The 18,313-nt window shown below is 39.8% G+C and overlaps 1 protein-coding gene across 1 annotated transcript in view; it reads left to right on the top strand.

Annotated features, from left to right (window-relative positions):
• The window catches only part of LOC122656499 (outer envelope pore protein 37, chloroplastic), a 33,991-nt gene extending 16,877 nt beyond the window's left edge, over positions 1-17,114 (top strand). The window contains exons 5-6 of the mRNA XM_043851044.1: positions 1,701-1,821; positions 16,894-17,114. Coding sequence (XP_043706979.1) covers positions 1,701-1,821; positions 16,894-17,025 — 253 coding nt within the window. The 3' untranslated portion in view covers positions 17,026-17,114. The remainder of the gene's footprint in view (positions 1-1,700; positions 1,822-16,893) is intronic.
• The last annotated feature ends 1,199 nt before the right edge of the window (positions 17,115-18,313 follow it).

The following is an 18,313-nucleotide window of genomic DNA, read 5'->3' as shown; positions in this document are numbered from 1 at the left end:
CTTATAATTACTTGTAACATGTTATTTACTTACTCAAAAATGATTTCCTACAATTTATAGCTGGTAATTACTTGGTAACTTTTTGTTTAAGATAAAATTTATTGGCTTCTCTAGAAATGGTTCCTAGAAATCATTTCAATTGCCTTTATAACTGTTTTTACATGCACATTGGTACTGTTATGGGATACACATTAGATATATTTACCCATTACTTAGTAGTATAATTTTCTTTATTGAAAAAAAAAAGAACGAAAAAGAAAGTGGAATCAACAGCATGCTCTGCTGAAGGAGACGATGAAAAATTGTGAAGAAATTATTATTTCATGAAAAAAGAAGGGGAGATAGAGGTTGAAGAAGAAGAAGAAGAAGAAGAAGAAGAAGAAGAAGGTGGGGGGGGGGGGGAAGGAGAAGAAGAACAAGAGCAGCTGGAAGTGTACCTGTTGGATGGCTACTAAATCGTTGATAGTCTTTTTGTAGACTACCCTCACCTTGGTCCATAGTTCAAAAATCATCGAGACGAAACTGCATACAAAATATCAAACCTGCATTGCTTCAATTGAGTTTTCCGAGATCTTGACTAGGGTGTCTATGACACATGTATTGTTCACTGTACTTGGGTTGGGTGTCCATTTAATATGCATTGTCCACTATACTCTGTAGTTTCGAAGTCTTTTTAACTATTTCTTCAATAATTATTCAGTATATGCGTCTTCATCCATTATTGCTTAATTTACTTCCTAAATATGTCTCATAGCACTCAAACAATGTGTAGAATAGACAATATTCCATAAGGGTTTGACTTTTACTACCAACCAAGGGTGCAAATCCAAAACACCAAATTGGGTGCTTCTCTCTGCCTCTTTTTTTTGTTTTTTTTTTTTAACAATTGGAAGATTTAAATTTGTTTATTAAGCCTAAAATAAGCTTTCCCTAAAGTTACAGAGCCAACTATGGCCATTTACCCACCAAAACATAAAATTGAAACAAACGAAAAAAAAGCATTGTCTCGCCGAGATTTTGGTTGTCTAGACCTGGTCGAGACACCAAAACGAGATGAGTTTTTGAACTATGCCTTGGTCTCTCATCGGCATATAACATAGGTTAAAGTAGTTTTTAGAATCTGCTATGATCTGACTGCTAGACACACAGGGGAAGCAAGTAATATAAACCATAGAACACCTACTACTACATTGGAAGTATTTGATTGAAAAATGTTGGAAACATAGATGGAAAAGAATTGGTTAATTTACTCATGATGAACGTCAGAAAATCCTATACGTTCATGTTGCATTTTAACATATGTTCTTAAGCAATTATACATGTGTATTCAAATGCATACTTCTGTTGGTCATGCTGACACATGTTTGCTTTTAGAAAGATTGCAAGCTGAGACAACGTAGAACATAATTTTCAAGGCGTCCAGGCTCCTTGGTCGCCTTGCTGCCTTGTTAGTGTCACCTTGATTTTGGACCCTCTTCCAACACCATGGTCGCCTTGCCGCCTTGATAACTATGACGTAGAAGTATCCTCATTAGACTATTAGCTAGTGTTACTGAATTTTTTTTTTTTTTCCTTCTATGAACTTTTCAATTGGAATCATCTTTTATCTGTAGTAGTTCTTCCTTTTGCAGTGCCATTTGCTATGAATCTTATTTGCAACGTTATGTGGTTTCTTATTTATTTAATGGTTTTTTGCACAGCTACTGGTACAATTTTGATTCCAATTACTGGAGTACGGTATATAAGCATACAGTTGGGAAGGACCTCAAGTTTAAGGCTGGCTATGATTCAGAGGTCCGACTTGGTTGGGCATCTCTATGGGTAATTCACTAAATCTCATATCTAGTTTCTTTTAATTATGAATTTGTCACTGACATTAGTGGCCTTCTCTTTTAATTTATATAGAAGTGAACTCTTAGAGGTTATTCATCAAGGGCCATTATCCAGTGCCGGTCCCACTTGCGGGGTTCCTAGGTGGAGATTGGAGATGGTCCTAACTTTCATCAATTTTTTTTGCACTAAGTGACCACTCTCAAGACTTGATCCTGGGCATATGCTCTTGTAGTCCAAACCTTTTACCATTGCTCCAATCAATTGCCCATTTTTGGAGGCTGAACCTGGACAAAAAAATTACGACAAAGAAAAAGTTGCCCATTTTTGGAGGCTGAACCTTGACAAAAAAATTTCAACAAAGAAAAAGTTTTCCAACTTTTTGATGTTTCATTGTTGTTGACTTGGTTGCCAAGATTCAAGAATTCCTCTGGGTAGGTGATTTCGCTTCTTGTTGACACTGAAATATTTCGGTGAAATTACCGAAATGATGGTGAAATCTGTCAACATTTACAGAAATGCCTGAAATGTGCCCTATATGGTGAAATATTTTTTCATAAAGCTTCAGGGAGTGATTTTGAGCATAAATACACATTTTAATCATTAGATGAAAAAAAAACACAAAGTGGCAATTTGGCGTTAGATCCTATGGTGCTAGTGTATACTGTAGCCTACTATTTTGCTAGTGTATAGCGTGGCCTACAATATCCTCTCACTTATATAACATATTCTTCACATAATTTAAGCCTAGAACAAACAACATTCAATCAAAACCAATAGAAATATGCTCTAAAAGTGAAGAGCTATAAAAATTATCAAGCTTATATCAAAGTATGAAACATATAATAGTCAATCATACATAAAGTTGCTTCCATTGTCAAAATGTCTCATCATAGACACTAAACCAATCCTATGTCCATACTACATAGAATTCCGGGGAGGGTCAAATACGTAACTGGTAGATTGATGCTACTGCTGGGGTTGACACTATGAATGCTCAGACTCTATGAAAAATGCTGACCATGGCATCCTTTGCCTGTTCAATACAGAGGCACCTTTGCTCCACCCGCTCGTACAGGGGTTCTTCCTCTTCCTCATCTATTGCAAAACAGTTTCCAAACCAGAAAACTAGCTCACAACAGAATCAAAAACAGAAGCAAAACCAAAATTTGGAGAACTTTAATAATAAAGCTCAGGAATCTCAAGATAGACCATAACTTCAGCTCAATGGTTTATTCGACTAATAGAATCAGCCTCAAGAATTTAGGCAAGTCTGATAACAGAATAGAGAAATCTAAAAGAATCCTAGTACCACTAGGGGAGAGACTAGCAGAACTAGAAGTCTAGAACTAGTGCCAATTGACTAGAAATCTTAGAATCTCAAACTTAAGCTTAGAGCCAAAACAGAATACTAACTTGTGTGCTGTAATAATATTAAAGAGAAAGAAGAAGAAAGAAAGGAGAAGAGAGGAAGAAGAGAAGAATAATTGCTGCAACAGGTTGGGAGTCACAGCCATATCTTTAACTGCCCCAAAACAGTCAATATTAATAAGTTAATCAATAGGTAAAGCAGAAGACGAAAACACCCCTAAGAGGGAAATCGTGAATTAGCTCTAGCGCTAATTCACGACTTCCTCTCCCTTACATCGACAACTTCTAATATTCCCCCTCAAGCTGGAGCATATATGTTAATCATGCCCAGCTTATTGCAAATATAATCTACTCTCACACTCCCCAAAGACTTTGTAAACAAATCAGCAAGCTGCTCCCCTATTCGAACATGACGAGGAGAAATAATTCCTTGTTGCAGCTTCTCATGAACAAAATGACAGTCAATCTCAATGTGTTTCGTTCTCTCATGAAACACAGGATTAGTAGAAATATGAATGACAGCATGACTATCACACCATAATAAAATAGAAGAATCATCACCAAACCCAAGCTTTGCCATCAACTGTTTAACTCACATCAGCTCACAAGTGCCATACGCCATAGCCGGATACTCTGACTCTGCACTGAACCAAACTACAATGGTCTGTTTCTTGCTCTTGCATGAAACAAGATTTCCTCCAACAAAAACACAATAACCTGAAGTAGACCTTCGACCAATTGGAGATCTTGCCCAGTCAGCATCAGTAAAACCGTCAATCCTCCCATGACCGTGATCAACATATAGAAGACCACGTCCCAGAGCTTTCTTGATATAGTGTAAAACCCTTATAACTGCATCCCAATGAGATGTCCGAGGAGCGGACATAACTGATTCAGTACATTGACAGGAAAGGAGATGTCAGGTCTAGTGACAGTCAAATAGTTAAGTTTCCCTACAAGCCTCTGATACTTCTCTGGATCATCATGGACATCACCATCATTTGCCATAAGTTTCAAATTAGGATCTATAGGAGTATCCAAAAGTTTAGATCCCAGTAACCCTGTCTTTGAAAGCAAGTCAAGAACATACTTTCGCTTTGATAGCAAAATTCCTTTCCGTGATTGAGCTACCTCAGTACCCAAGAATTATTTCAGTCGTCCTAGGTCCTTAGTCTGAAACTGCTGTCCCAAATGTGTCTTCAAGCTCTCAATACCTGGAGAATCATCTTCTGTGATAACAATGTCATCTACATAAACTACCAAACTATCCTCCTTGCATCAGAATGCCGGAAAAACACCGAATGATTACTCTCAGACCGAGTCAGTCCAAACTCCAACACAAGATTTGTAAACCGGCCAAACCACGCTCGTGGCGACTGTTTCAGCCCATACAACGATTTCTTTAACCTACACACCTTTCCAGACTCCCCCTGAGCAACAAACCCAGGAGGTTGCTCCATATACACTTCCTCATAGAGATCACCATGCAAGAATGCATTCTTCACGTCCAACTGAAACAAAGGCCAATGGTGTGTAGCAGCCAAAGAAATTAAAATGCGAACAAAAGCAAGTTTCGCAACAGGAGAAAAGGTATCCAGATAATCGATACCATAGACCTGGGCATATCCTTTAGCAACAAGACGGGCCTTTACCCGAGCCACAGACCCATTAGGATTGACCTTCACCACAAATATCCACCGGCAATCAATGACAGATTTACCAGAGGGTAAAGAAACAAGGTCCCATGTTTGATTTTCCTTCAATGTAGATAATTCTTCAGTCATAGCAACCCTCCACCTTGGGTTAGACAAGGCCTCTGCAACAGACTTAGGAATAGGATAACGCTCAACAGTAGACAAACTAGCAACAAAAGTAGAGGGCAAACTAACATAGGACACAAAGTTAGATATAGGATGTTTGGTACAACTCCGAACACCCTTACGAATAGCAATATGGACATCTAAATCAGAAACAATAGGAATGGTAGATAAAGAGGAAGTATCTATTGGAGGATTCGGAGGTGAAGAAGACAAGGTAGAGGTATCTAACTGGGTGCTATATCTCTCCATAGGTGTAAGTGTAATGCGAGGTGTCGGCTCATTGGATGAGTGACGTTGAGACACAAGTGGTTCTGTAGGAGGTGGCGCTGCTGGCAGAGGATCCTGTAAAGGAGAAGAATGTTTGACAACATAGACGGGCAGATCATCATCCAAAGCTGAATAAGGCTGCGAAGACTCAACAAACTGAGTAGGTTCAAAGGAGACATCGGTTGTAACAAAGTATTTCTTTAAATCAAAAGAGTAACAACCCTTTTGAGTTTTAGAATACCCCACAAAAAGACATTTAAGAGCCCTAGGATCCAACTTAGAGCGACCAGGATGATGATCCCGAATAAAACAAACACTCTCAAATACATGAGGTGGTAAAACAAACAAAGGTTGAGAAGGAAACAACAAAGCATAATGGAATACCCCCACGTAAAACTGAAGATGGCATACGGTTAATAAGATAACATGTCAAAACGGCATCGGCCCAAAAAATTTTAGCCGCTTTCATCTTAAACAAAAGAGATCGAGTGACTTCCATCAAATGTCTGTTTTTCCTTTCGGCCACACCATTTTGTTGAGGTGTGTTCGTACAAGAGGACTGATGAATTATGCCATGCTGGACCATAAATGCATTAAAAGGAGCAGAAAAGTACTCTTTTGCATTATCACTACAAAGAACTTTTAATGAAATAGTAAACTGATTCTGAATTTCAAGAACAAAGGCACAAAAAATGGAGAATAACTCAGAACGATTCTTGATTAAATAAATGGTAAATCTGGAATAATCATCAACAAAAGTTACAAAGTAACGAAAGTCCAACTGAGAAATAACTGGACAAGGGCCCCATGCATCAGAATGAAAATAAATAAAAAGGGTGGGCAGCCTGTTTATTGACTCTAGGGGGATAACGGGGATAACTTACACACTGAAGTTTCCTAAATTGACATGACTCACAATTAAGACTAGAAAAAGACTTACAACGACTATCCAGAATTTTCAAACTCTCCAAGGAAGGATGACCCAAACGACAATGAATCTGATGAGGAAGCACCACACTCGAACATGCCACTGTTGATGTGTCTTCAAGTAGATACGGTCCCCCAGATTCACGACCTCTACCAATTGTCTTCTTCAATTGGTGATCCTGAAACACACAATAGCCAGGGAAAAAAGTGACAGAACAATTGTGCGCTTTGGTGAACTTGTGAACAGACAATAAATTAAAAGGAAATTTGGGCAAATAAGAAACAGAGGATAATGACAGAGATGAGGTAGCATGCATAGTGCCTGTACCTCAAACTTTAGCTAAAGACCCATCAGCTAACACAACATTCGAAGAAGACTCACGAAATGAATAAAAAATACCTGAAACCCCAGTCATATGATCCGAAGCACCTGAATCAATGATCCAAGGACGAGAAGTGGATGAAAGGCACGCAATGGTATACCTGTCTGAACAAGAGTAGCAGCGGAGAACTGAGATGACTGAGAATTTTGAAACTGTGTAACACGCTCATAATCTTCATCAGACATCGTCACAGTCTTATCCTCAGACTTGGAGGGAGAAGGGACAACTGAATCACTACTAGCTGAATTGGCAAATTGTGGTGGTTTACCATGCAATTTCCAGCAAAAGCGTTGAATGTGACCAGGCTTACCACAATGATGACAAGTCCTCACCTGTCCTGAATTCTCTGGAGCACCAGAAGTGGGAGCTTTACCAGTACCAGTCCCACGACCACGACCACCACCACTATTACCTGTCCCACCATTAGGACCACTGTTTGGTGGAAAGGAAGCAAGGGCAGAATTTTCAGCGTTGGTGGAATCGTAGCTGCTCTCACGGAAGCACATAAAACCCTAGAAAAGGTTTCTGAAAGAGTGGTGACCTTATCTCCACCAAGAATCTGAGACCTCAACGACTCAAATTCCTTACGAAGTCCACCCAAAAATACCATAACAGTAAGCTGCTCTCGCTGGTTTTGCATTGCTTACACATCCGATGTAATAGGAAGGACGGAATTCAGCTCCTCATACAACCGTTTGAAGTCAGCAAATATTGGGTAACATTGAGATTCTTTTGATCCACTTTATAGAAAGCCTGGGACAGATCATATATACGTGAAAAGTTGTCCTGGCCAGAGTACAGGACATTCAAATATTCCCGTAATTCCTTAACTGTATCAATATGAGTCACCAAGTCTGCAATCTATTTTCCATTGAATTCAGCATCTGGCTCAATATCCTTGTATCCATAGTGCCCCATGATGTATCATCAACAGGTTTCGTTTTTGTCAAGTGATCCTGTTCATCACGGCCAGTCAAAGTCAATCTGACCACCTTCCATTGCTGGAAATTCGATAGTCCCTCTAACTTCCGGTCAGGAATACGTTGAGAAGATGAAAGTTCAGTCACCGTAGTCTTGATCTCAAACATCTCCCTAATCCAAAGGACCTTCAAATTGCAGAAACAGCCAAAGAGCGCTCCACCAAATAATCATGAATAAAAAAAATATATATCGTGAATCACCTCTAAAGCATAAAGGCAACTCAATACACAAAATCACGATTAAAAAAAAAAAATCGTGAATAATCCCAATATTGCTGACTTCAGGTTATTACTCCATCAATCTTCACTTCCCAAAACAACTCATCAAAATCACCAAAAAATCGGCCTAGTTCTTCATATAATCGCGAACTAGTCTCTAGAAAAAAACCAAATACAGCATAGGGTGCTGCACCCCTTCAAACAAAAAGCTGAAGAGTCTACAACTTGATTGGTTTGTAGAAGAAGGCTTCAGCCACTGTAAAACCTTGATCAAACGAGAACAAGTGATTCCTGGAAGCGTGAACCAGTCCCTATCGATCCAGCTTTGATACCATGTAATAATATTAAAGAGAAAGAAGAAGAAAGAAAGGAAAAGAGAGGAAGAGAAGAAGAATTGCTGCAACAGGTTGGGAGTCACAGCTGTATCTTTAACTGCCCCCAAAACATTCAATATTAATAATTTAATCAATAGGGTAAAGCAAAAGACAAAAACGCCCCTAAGAGGGAAATCGTGAATTAGCTCTAGCGCTAATTGATGACTTCCTCCCCCTTACATCGACAACTTCTAACATGTGCTATTTGCAACAGAACAGAATTGAACCTTGAACAAAATCAGATATGCTGAGGATACAGCGAACAGAAAATTCTGTCCTGTGATTGAGAGAAAGAAGGAAAGGAAGATAACTAGGCTCGGTAGCCACCTAAGCCAGATGCAGTTGCGTTAGCATGGTTGGAGCAAAACGATCCACTTTGGAGACCCAAGCCGAGACGCAACTGGGCCAACCTGGTTTTTTGGTCAAAAGTAATGTAGTCCTAGATAGATGATGAATTCACTAGGAGCCAATAACCAGGACCTTCTTAAAACAGCTGGCCGATTGGGGCAGATTTGAGGAAATTAGGTCAAAACTAGGGTTAGACTTAGGGTAATAGGGTGGGATCTTATTTAGTAAAGCTAGGCAGGTTTTTAGAAGCCTAATGATGTAGGTTTGGTGAGGTTTGAGTGAAGATTTAAAAATCAGAAAATTAGGATTAGGGTTTCGGGTTTTGGGAAATAGGACAAGGAAGAAATTTGAGTTTAGGGTGGGAAATCAGGGATGGTTTTCTTGCCGAGTGTTAGAGGGAGTAAGGGGATGGTTCGGCTGTGCTTTGAGTGAATTCTGATGTCTGGTTAGGTTTAGGTAGATTTTAGGGTTTTGGGTTTTAACAGAGATGAAGGGGGATTAGGGTTTATGTGCTAGGTTGGGTCTGAGGGTAAGGTCGAGTGAGGGGAATGATGTAAAGGGGCTGTGGTTGAAATATGAAAGGATTCGGATGGTGGAATTGGGCTGGGCAGAATCTAGACAACCTAGGGTTTGGGTGGATCGATTGGATTAATGGAGGGTGTAGGTTGGAGGATTAGAAGGAGGAGGATGCTGAAGCTGTAAATTACTTATTTGTATTTGAAGATCTTCAAAGGCAGCAGCTTCGAAGAACTAGAAGAAGGACCTTCCGATCTACAAGATGCAAGGAGTCGATCGGAGTCCACCAATCCCTTCATCTGGATATTACTTACAAGGCACACTCACGTGGAGCTAAACAGCAACAGCAATGGCAGCAGCAAACGAAGAATTTTTTAAAATCTGAATATTGTGTGGGGGAACCTCCCACGATTTATTAATATATAATATGGCCATAGGCCAATTCCTAATACAAATCTAAATAACTTTCCCTCTAAAAATCATGGAGGGATGGAATTAAAATACTTGAAAGCAAGATTCCCTAATCTACCAATAATTGGATCGTTTCACTTAAATTGAACCAACTATGAACTGGTTCAATTTGAGTTTACAATTAAACTAAAAAAAAACTAAGTATAGAATGCAGAAAATAAACTAAGGCTAAAATAACTAAGGCTCCTAGCTATGGCCCTATGATTAGGGTGGCTTCTTTGGCTCGTGGATGCTTGGATCTGCATCAGCTCTCCCCGACTTAAAAACATTCATCTCCGATGAACGGGTGAAGTCTATGAAACGCTCCTGCGACTCGGGGCTAAGCTTCTTGACATCATTAGTATGACTCCAGGTATTGTTTTAGTTTGAAGAAACTCGTCCTCGAATTTTGGAATAATGAGAGGGAAACAACATGTGAGCAGCAGCTTTAATACTTCCCGAACAAAGTTCTGGTGAGGCTGGAGCAGTATGAATAAAGTCTTCAATTCGTGGAGCCTTCTCTTGAAAGAACCAATGTGGCATAACAAACTCTATGTGTTCAACCTCCATAGAGTCTTCAGTGGTAGTAACCTTCTCATCGAGCTCCACCTCTTCAAGAACAGCATCTTGAATGTTATTGTCTTCCTGTGGAATGCTCTCAACCACCTCTTCATCTTCTGCCGTGTCAGCCATCAATACTTGAGTAAGAACATGAATACCTCGAGTATCATTACCCAAATCTTCATAGTAACCAGCCATGTCATCATCATTGGATGGGGGATAAGCATGTAAATCTGGTTCATCATTATTCTTCTTCTCCTTTCTTTTTCTTTCTCTTTATGCAATAAACCTCACAAAAATCAACAATAAACCCTCTCTATCCTTGCTAATACCCTCAATGAAGCCCTATGGATGCAATCAATCAAGTGGAGGATCGATTCATACATTCAATCAAAGGGGAAGGAGGTTTTCTGCGATTTTTGCTCCATAGAGGTTACCACCTGTGTGTTTTGTTCATTCTAGTGGGTAGAGCTCGGAGAGATGAGAAATCTCCAACTTGGAACACCATAAACGGAGCTAGGATGAGGGAGATATTCCATTTTGAAGTTTGGCCTATGTCAGGGCTCAAAATGGAATCTCGGGAGTTCATTTAGCATGCACGCGAAAAAGTGAAGTGGCACTTGATTTAGTGTTGCACATGTGCATCATCGGCAGCTTCAGAAGCCGTTGGATTTAGATCTCCAAAAGCACTTTAATTTTTGGTCGCAAGATTCGTCAGAAGTGCGTCAGATCAGTAATGAATGGCACTGGACATAGAGAGGGGGGTGAATCTTTGTATATTTAAAAATCCTTTCTCAACAGCCAAATTTAGCAAGCACACACACGTATGGTCACCCACCTCACACCACAAGTGTAGTTGAGGTCTACTAGTGATCCACACCTACTCTGCTATCAAAGCACTTCAATATAGCAGCATACACATCACAAGACAAGCATATACGTGGTTCAGCATAATGGCCTATGTCCATGGAGCAATACCCCTCACGGGGTTCGTACTTTGCTCAACACTCTTCACTAAAACCATATAACTCAGGTCTACAGTTCCTTATGACATAGGAACACACAGGAATTACTCCCCACACCCACAGAGTCAGTACTGCAGGCTCTTTACAATTAAAATATTAATCCCCAATTCCCTCACTCATTACATAAGCAAATAATAATAAAATAATGCCCTAATGCACCAATCTAGGAATTGGAACAATAAATACCTTTCTGACAATCCCATTGAGGTAAACCATGCCCAAACCACCTCTGACACGACCTTGCATGTTTTGGAGAAGATTTGCACGAGTCCCAATGCAAAAAATTGATCAAAACTCCATTATTTGTCACAAAACAGCAATATCTTTGCACATATGCTTCAAACCAGAAAACAGAGACCACCACCGTGTAGATCTCGAAAAATTAAGGGGGGAAGCGTATCTGTGCAAAACCCCAAAATCGAGCTTTAAACCCTCCAAACCCTAAGTCAGATTTCCGGCCTTTAGAAAGGCTTAAAAAGGAATCTATTCTGCATTCTGACTCCCCGCTGGTGTACCATAGATCTCAAACACCACTTCATTGAGAGCCGTCAGATTGGCCTTTGAAATCTGATTAAAACTTTACCCTTAGGATCATATCAGATGTTGACTAATCAAGAGACACAAGATGCATTAGATTGGAATCTTAAATTCTCAAATTAGCATGTGCAAAATATTTCGTGATGAGCCGTGTGTCACTACTTAAAGTAGTGACCTGTCTTATGTAACGACCCAGGTCCACTATGTATAGCGCAGGTGTAGGAAATTCAGTCTGCCGCTCTAATAGAATCTCCCAAAAAGGAATCTCAAAACCCAGATTTTATTGTTAGACTGACTGTCATCATTACTTTGTCCGTGTGTACAAGCCACCTGGGATGTCTCCTTGGCCAGAATTTGACACCATTTGAAAGTCCATCACATCGGGAATCTAACTCACCCATAGTACAACCGGTGGGGCCCACCAATATCTCAAAACGATGATCCAAATACCTGCCAGAGTCAGCTTTGCATGTAACTCGTAAAATTATTTTCCAAGCCGACTGTCAAGTCCTATTTAGCCACGTATTCCTACCAACTGGGATGCTATCTTAGCATAAACTTGTACCCCGTGATAGAGCATCACTTGGGGGTTCTAATGACCATGTGTTCTCACATGGGGTGGCCCACCATCATCTCTAAATGTCACTTCCAAAACTACTCATGATCACAGCCAACCCAGATTTTCGCATTTCAGTGACTCTCAAGCCACATTGTGGGCTCCTCTTGGGATTCCACGTGGACTTTATTTCCATTTGGATCAGTGGGATTCACATAGAAAATATTTCTCTATAGTTTTACACAAATACCTTTCATTTTCTCCCTCTTTGACACTTTTATAGGCCTTAAAAAATGCATGATCACCACTATACTTGGAAGTATTGCTGTTCATGAAAACTCACAACTGGGCACCTCACTTCCACAAATGGCTAGTCTCTTGCTCAAGTGGCACTTCCATCTCATCTCTCACATGGGATTGGACATGGGTCCACATTCTCCTCTAAAATATCTTCAAGACTCCAAAAATCTGCTATAGAACAATCTTGACAATTTCAAGTTGCACACTGCCACTTGGGTAACTGGAATTCCATGTAAACACAGTGTGGGCCCCACCACACCTCAAAATATCTCCATACACCAAAAACAACTGCTATAAAGGCTCCAAAACATCAGAAAAGCTGATGTACTACTGAACTTGCTGAAATAGGTTAAAAACCATGTTTGGGCTACCAAGGAAGCTTGTGTGGGTCCCACCAAGCTGATTTGTTGCTGAGACTTGATTTGAGCAAACTCAAAATACTGAAATAAACACAGTCAAGCCTTCAAACAGCCAGAACCACCTATGCTTAAAAAAGTCAAATGTCAAACCAAACACCATGCTTGTAGAACCAATATAGGCATTCCATGAACTGTTCACAAAACCATTAGAACTCACAGAACTCCAAAATGGAAGTTAGAACAGTATTAAAATACATGTGCTGGAGTCATAAGCAGTCCTAATGATGAGCATGAATGCCGGAACATCCACACCTCAAACATAGGCTTAAATGAAATACATGAACACACACACACACACACACGTATGGCTAAAATATGATGAAATATGATATACTGACCTATAGTATGCTACCACACTAAGCTTAGAAGGATCATGCAACCATTGGCATACCTGTCATGAGTTGGAAACCTCTTAGAGAGCTATGGGCATTATCCATATGCATCACTTGGCTTGCAAGAAGAGTTAGGCACCCAATGATTTTTGCCTTTCTACAGCCTTAATTTTTTTTTTTTCTTTTATTTTTTAGGTCATGCTTTCTGTCTTTTCATTGGAAGCTCACATGCCATGGGGACTTTATTTATTAGCTTTGAGGCTCACATGGTGTTCCTTATTTCCAACTTGTAGTCAAGCTTAACACACTCCTTATATCACTACTGTCACCAAGTTGCCAACAATGACAACCATGCCATTAGGTCAACAATCAGATGTCAGTCTTACCACGTCAGTGGGTTAGTCAACTGACAAATAGAAGCGCGAAAAGAGACATCTCGGTTGACATGCATCGTACGTGGTGTCACATCGGGAACTAACTTCGTGACGAACGGAGCGTAACAACCCCGACATGGCTGGCAACGTTTTGCCTCCCCATTGGTTGGATTGTACGGTGGCCTGCGCAGTCAGATCTGTGGTGGAATCTTTCAAGTGCGCTTTCTCCGAAGCCGTTGATTTCAGATCTCTTCAAGTGGCGCGTTCTCAACCGTTCGGATTCTGATGCAATGCTTGAGAAAGCACTACTGTTTCTGTCCTCCCAGCCAACCAATGAGCCCGAAATGGTATCTAGCTTATAACTTGTTTGTCTTAGCTCCAATTTGAGCGCTGTTTGCAGCCTCGTGTCTGTGACGATGAGCATTACCAATCTAAATTGGCCACATCAGCAAACTCCTTATTGCTTTTCTCTAGAAAGCCAAAAACAGTTCGGATTGTCTAAAATGCCCTTCATTTTCAGGTGCCCAAATGAAAATCGCTGTAACTTCACCGTCCGAACTCGGAATTGCACAATTCCAGTTGCGTTTCGAAGAAGACTGGATGAACTACAATTCTCATGTGGATTTCTACGCCCAGTTCTTCCATTAAACCCTCTGAAAATGCCGACGAGCATGCTGCCCATGCATGATCCTATGAAACTGGCACTTCCATAACACTGGACCTTCACCCAAGGCTGCCTAGGGCTGCCAAACATTCTAAAACACTGAGGTGAAGTGTCCCATACCGCCAAATAAGCCCGGATCCTCTGTCATCACTGCCAATTTGTCATATCACTGCTAAATGACCAATATACCCCTGTGAGCTGTATCAACACTCCATTGACCTCTGTGACTGACATAATCACCAAAACAACCCTATATGCTGACTGTAACTTGTCTAGGCCATCTGTACTCTGTAAAATTATAGAAATACCCTTGTAATGCTGTCTATGCCTGTAAATGATAAAATTACCCTTGGATGACTTCCAAACATTGTGGGACCTTTGTGTACACTGCCAAACCCCTGTAATGGTTTCACTGCCACTGTGAACAGTATAAGAACTACTGGGGATGCTAGGAACACTGTCCAATCACTGCCTACATTGCTAGAAGTTTGCCAACTCATCCTAAATGCTGCCTATACTGTTTCGACCCATGTAACTACCCTGCACTGCCACTGTACACTCCTAATAACACTATGATGCACCAATAAGCACTGTGTTGACAACAACCAACACACATGCACTGTGTTGACAACAATGGCAACCAACACACAGTCACTGCCACCTGCACTGTGTGTTCAACAATAACATGAACTAGGAATCACAAAACCTAACCTGAAAATGCTGTTAGAATTGACCTAGGTTTGAAAGGATTCAAAACTGAACTTGCAAAAAGCTATATCTTGTCTCTTTCACTCTTCTTCTTTAATCCTCCAGCAATAGATCCCAACAAACTTCTTCTTCTTCTTTCTCTCTCTCTCATGGTTTCAGCAAAGGGGAAGTCTTCCTAAATCATTAGACTCTCCCCAAAATATATTCTCTCCTTCTATTATATAATTTCCTTCCAAAACAGTCCCCCTCCTTCCCTTGTCTAAGTACAAAATACGATGTTTCCTTTTCCCTCCCCCCTTTTTATTCCTTTCTTAACTTATTTCCTTGACTAGCTATGGCCAAAGGAATCTAGGATTTCCCTCCCTAACCTCCCATAACCAAATTACCTTGTCTAAGGTTTCTTTCTATTCTTTTATTTTCTGCTTTTCTAACTTATCCTCCTAGTTGTCCATGCACAAGGGAGTCCTTCCCCCATCTTCTAGAAATCTTCCTCCTCAGTGAAAAATCCATAACTGGTTTCCCTTCTTCCCTCCCTCCCCCTATTTTTTGCTTATTATCTGGTCATGCACAAGTGGGGTCCACTTAGATAGCGCCCCTCTCTTTTAGGGCCACTTGGTTCCCCCTCCTTTGATGAAGCCCAAACCAACCATTAATATATATACCTACATACTTACATACATGATCCATATGTCTATTAATCCTTACATACATGCACCCAAATAATAATTATAATGCACATTCATACATACCTCACATCCCTCAAACCTTCATGCGTCATGCCACATCACACAACCATCGTAGCATGCAACAACCAAATCAGGTATGCACGTCCACTGACATGTATCACACATATCCTTAGCTCACATCCATGCTCACACGTCATCACATGACATGCACTTCAAAATCTATACATCTTAGCATGCATACCCCATATTAGGGCTTCCAAAATTTGGTCTATTACAGTCCACAACATTTGGGCACCAACTGAGTTACCCATATGAGGAGGCAGATATCGATGATATGGCTGTTTTAGCTTAGCTTGACTTGGTTACCTGCATTATTAGGTGTCAAATTTCGGCCCTTATTCAAAAGTGGGGGGTTTTATGCTCTGCTGATGGCAATGCCGTAGGTGGAGTGACAAGACTTTTGCTGTATCTTTTCCATCCGAGAATGCCTAGATGTTGATTCTTTACATCGTTTATTCTTTAATATAATCTTTTACTGACCTTTAGAAAAAAAAAATACCACCTTGTATTGTGCATATTCCCTTGCATCTTTGATGGTTCAAAAATCTTTTGAAGATTTGAGTTTTTTTCCTATCAATTTTCTTTGGTTTATTTTGACACTTGACAGTGTCTGATTGAACTAAAAAATTGTCATATAAATAGGGGAGAATAGGGCCTACTCAACGATAAAATTTTGGGCTCATCTAACATGCCACAGGAGCCGTACCAAAGTGCAAGTTTGAAAGATCTACACCCCAGTTTAAAGGTGTTTTTTTTTGTGTGCAATGATCACTTGTAGTGTATCATTATGCAGCTAAACAGAATTTTTTTACTAGACGACGGTGTTTTATATTTGAACTGAACAGTTGACAGTGAAAAGTGTTGCAGCTAAACAGATTTTTTTTTTACCAGACGATGGTGTTATATACTTGAACTGAACAGTTGAGATTGAAAAGTGTTGTGTGTTTGCATCATTATGCAGCTAAACAGATTGTTTTTTTACTAGACAATGGTGTTATATACTTGAACTGAACAGTTGAGATTGGAAAGTTTTGTGTGTGTATGTGTGTGTGCAATGATCAGTTGTAGTGTATCATTATGCAGCTAAACAGAATTGTTTTTTTACTACGCGATGCTGTTATATACTTGAACTGAACAGTTGAGACTGAAAAGTGTTGACTTGGGCTTCTGAATTTTCTTGTTTCAGGTTGGAGATGAAGAGGGCAAAGTAACATTGGCCCCAATGAAGATGAAAGTCCAGTTCATGCTCCAAGTCCCTCAAGATGACATTGGATCATCAGCCCTCATGTTCCGGGTAAAGAAGAGGTGGGAATTTTAGAACTTAGCATTGGTGAACCATTATTTATGTTCTTACTCTTCAGTTTTCAGTTCAGAAAAGCAAGATAGCCTGTTGTACTGATGTTCATTGCTATATAAAGAAAGGGTGTAATGTACACAGATCTACCCTCGCTTCGCAGAGAGGCTGTTTCTAGACTCGAACCTGCGACCACTAAGTCGCAATGGAGCAACCTTACTGTTGCACTGAGCTTCGCCCTCTACTTTCATTTCTATATGAACAAAACAATTCAGTTCAATACATCTTTCATTTATTTCTCATCATGTCCCTGGTTGCAGAATTTGGTAGTTCTCTTTTTGTATTGAAGGTTCCCCCCCCCCCCCCCCCCTCAACCAAAAATAAATAAAAAAATAAAAGGCAGCAAATAATTGAAGTCAATGGTAAAATGCGAAATCCAATTCAAATTGGAACGTATATACTCCTGATATATCAAGATTGAAGACGTCATGTAGGCTTAAATAGGAGGTTTGTATATCCTGCTCAGGTGATAGACAGTAGTCTACAACCAAAACTTGGAAGGAGAGATGCTCTTTTGTACTTCTTTGTTTTTCTTTCTGTTTTTCATAGTTGGGGTGGTGTTGTGTGTTCACCATCAGAAAAGGAAGATATGAAAACTAAAGGAATAGCGAATTTGTGACTACCCAAAGGTGGACAACGGCTAATTCTTCAGCGTACATGTGAATACAAAAAACATGAAAAGAGAAATTGTAACAGAACTACTATAGGCCCCATGACAAAACCATGAAAGCAAGACTAAAGGAAGAGAGCGATTGTAACAGGACTACTATAGACCTGTAACAAGACCATGATAGCATGACTATTAAAATAAGAGAGTTAGGAGTCCCAAAAACTAAATATATATATATATATATATATATATATATATATATATATAGAGAGAGAGAGAGAGAGAGAGAGAGAGAGAGAGAGAGTGGTCCATTTCTTTTTACGACGGTTTAATTTTTGGCATTTGGTCAGTATTTACTTAATTTTTTGTTAAATCTCGACATGGAAATAGTGGACCTTGTGTCTAGCTGATCATAATTTCGATTCTATTCAAAGATTGGTTATAACAAGATTATTATCTTACATTTTCTGCTCTTTTTATTCTTTAAAAGAAAAAAGGTTTTCAAAAAGGACAAGATGTTTGTAACATAGACGGTTGCAACAAATTTTTGTACTCCCTTATTTCTATCCTTGGCCACGTCACTTAACATCCCTTGAAATGAGGTTATTTTTAAAATCTCAATTTCCTCCTCTCCTCCTCCCT

Source organism: Telopea speciosissima, chromosome 3 (assembly GCF_018873765.1).
Source record: "Telopea speciosissima isolate NSW1024214 ecotype Mountain lineage chromosome 3, Tspe_v1, whole genome shotgun sequence".
Taxonomy (NCBI): Eukaryota; Viridiplantae; Streptophyta; class Magnoliopsida; order Proteales; family Proteaceae; genus Telopea; species Telopea speciosissima.
The sequence above is the reverse complement of the archived record's forward strand: the minus strand, read 5'-3'. Positions and strand labels throughout refer to the sequence as shown.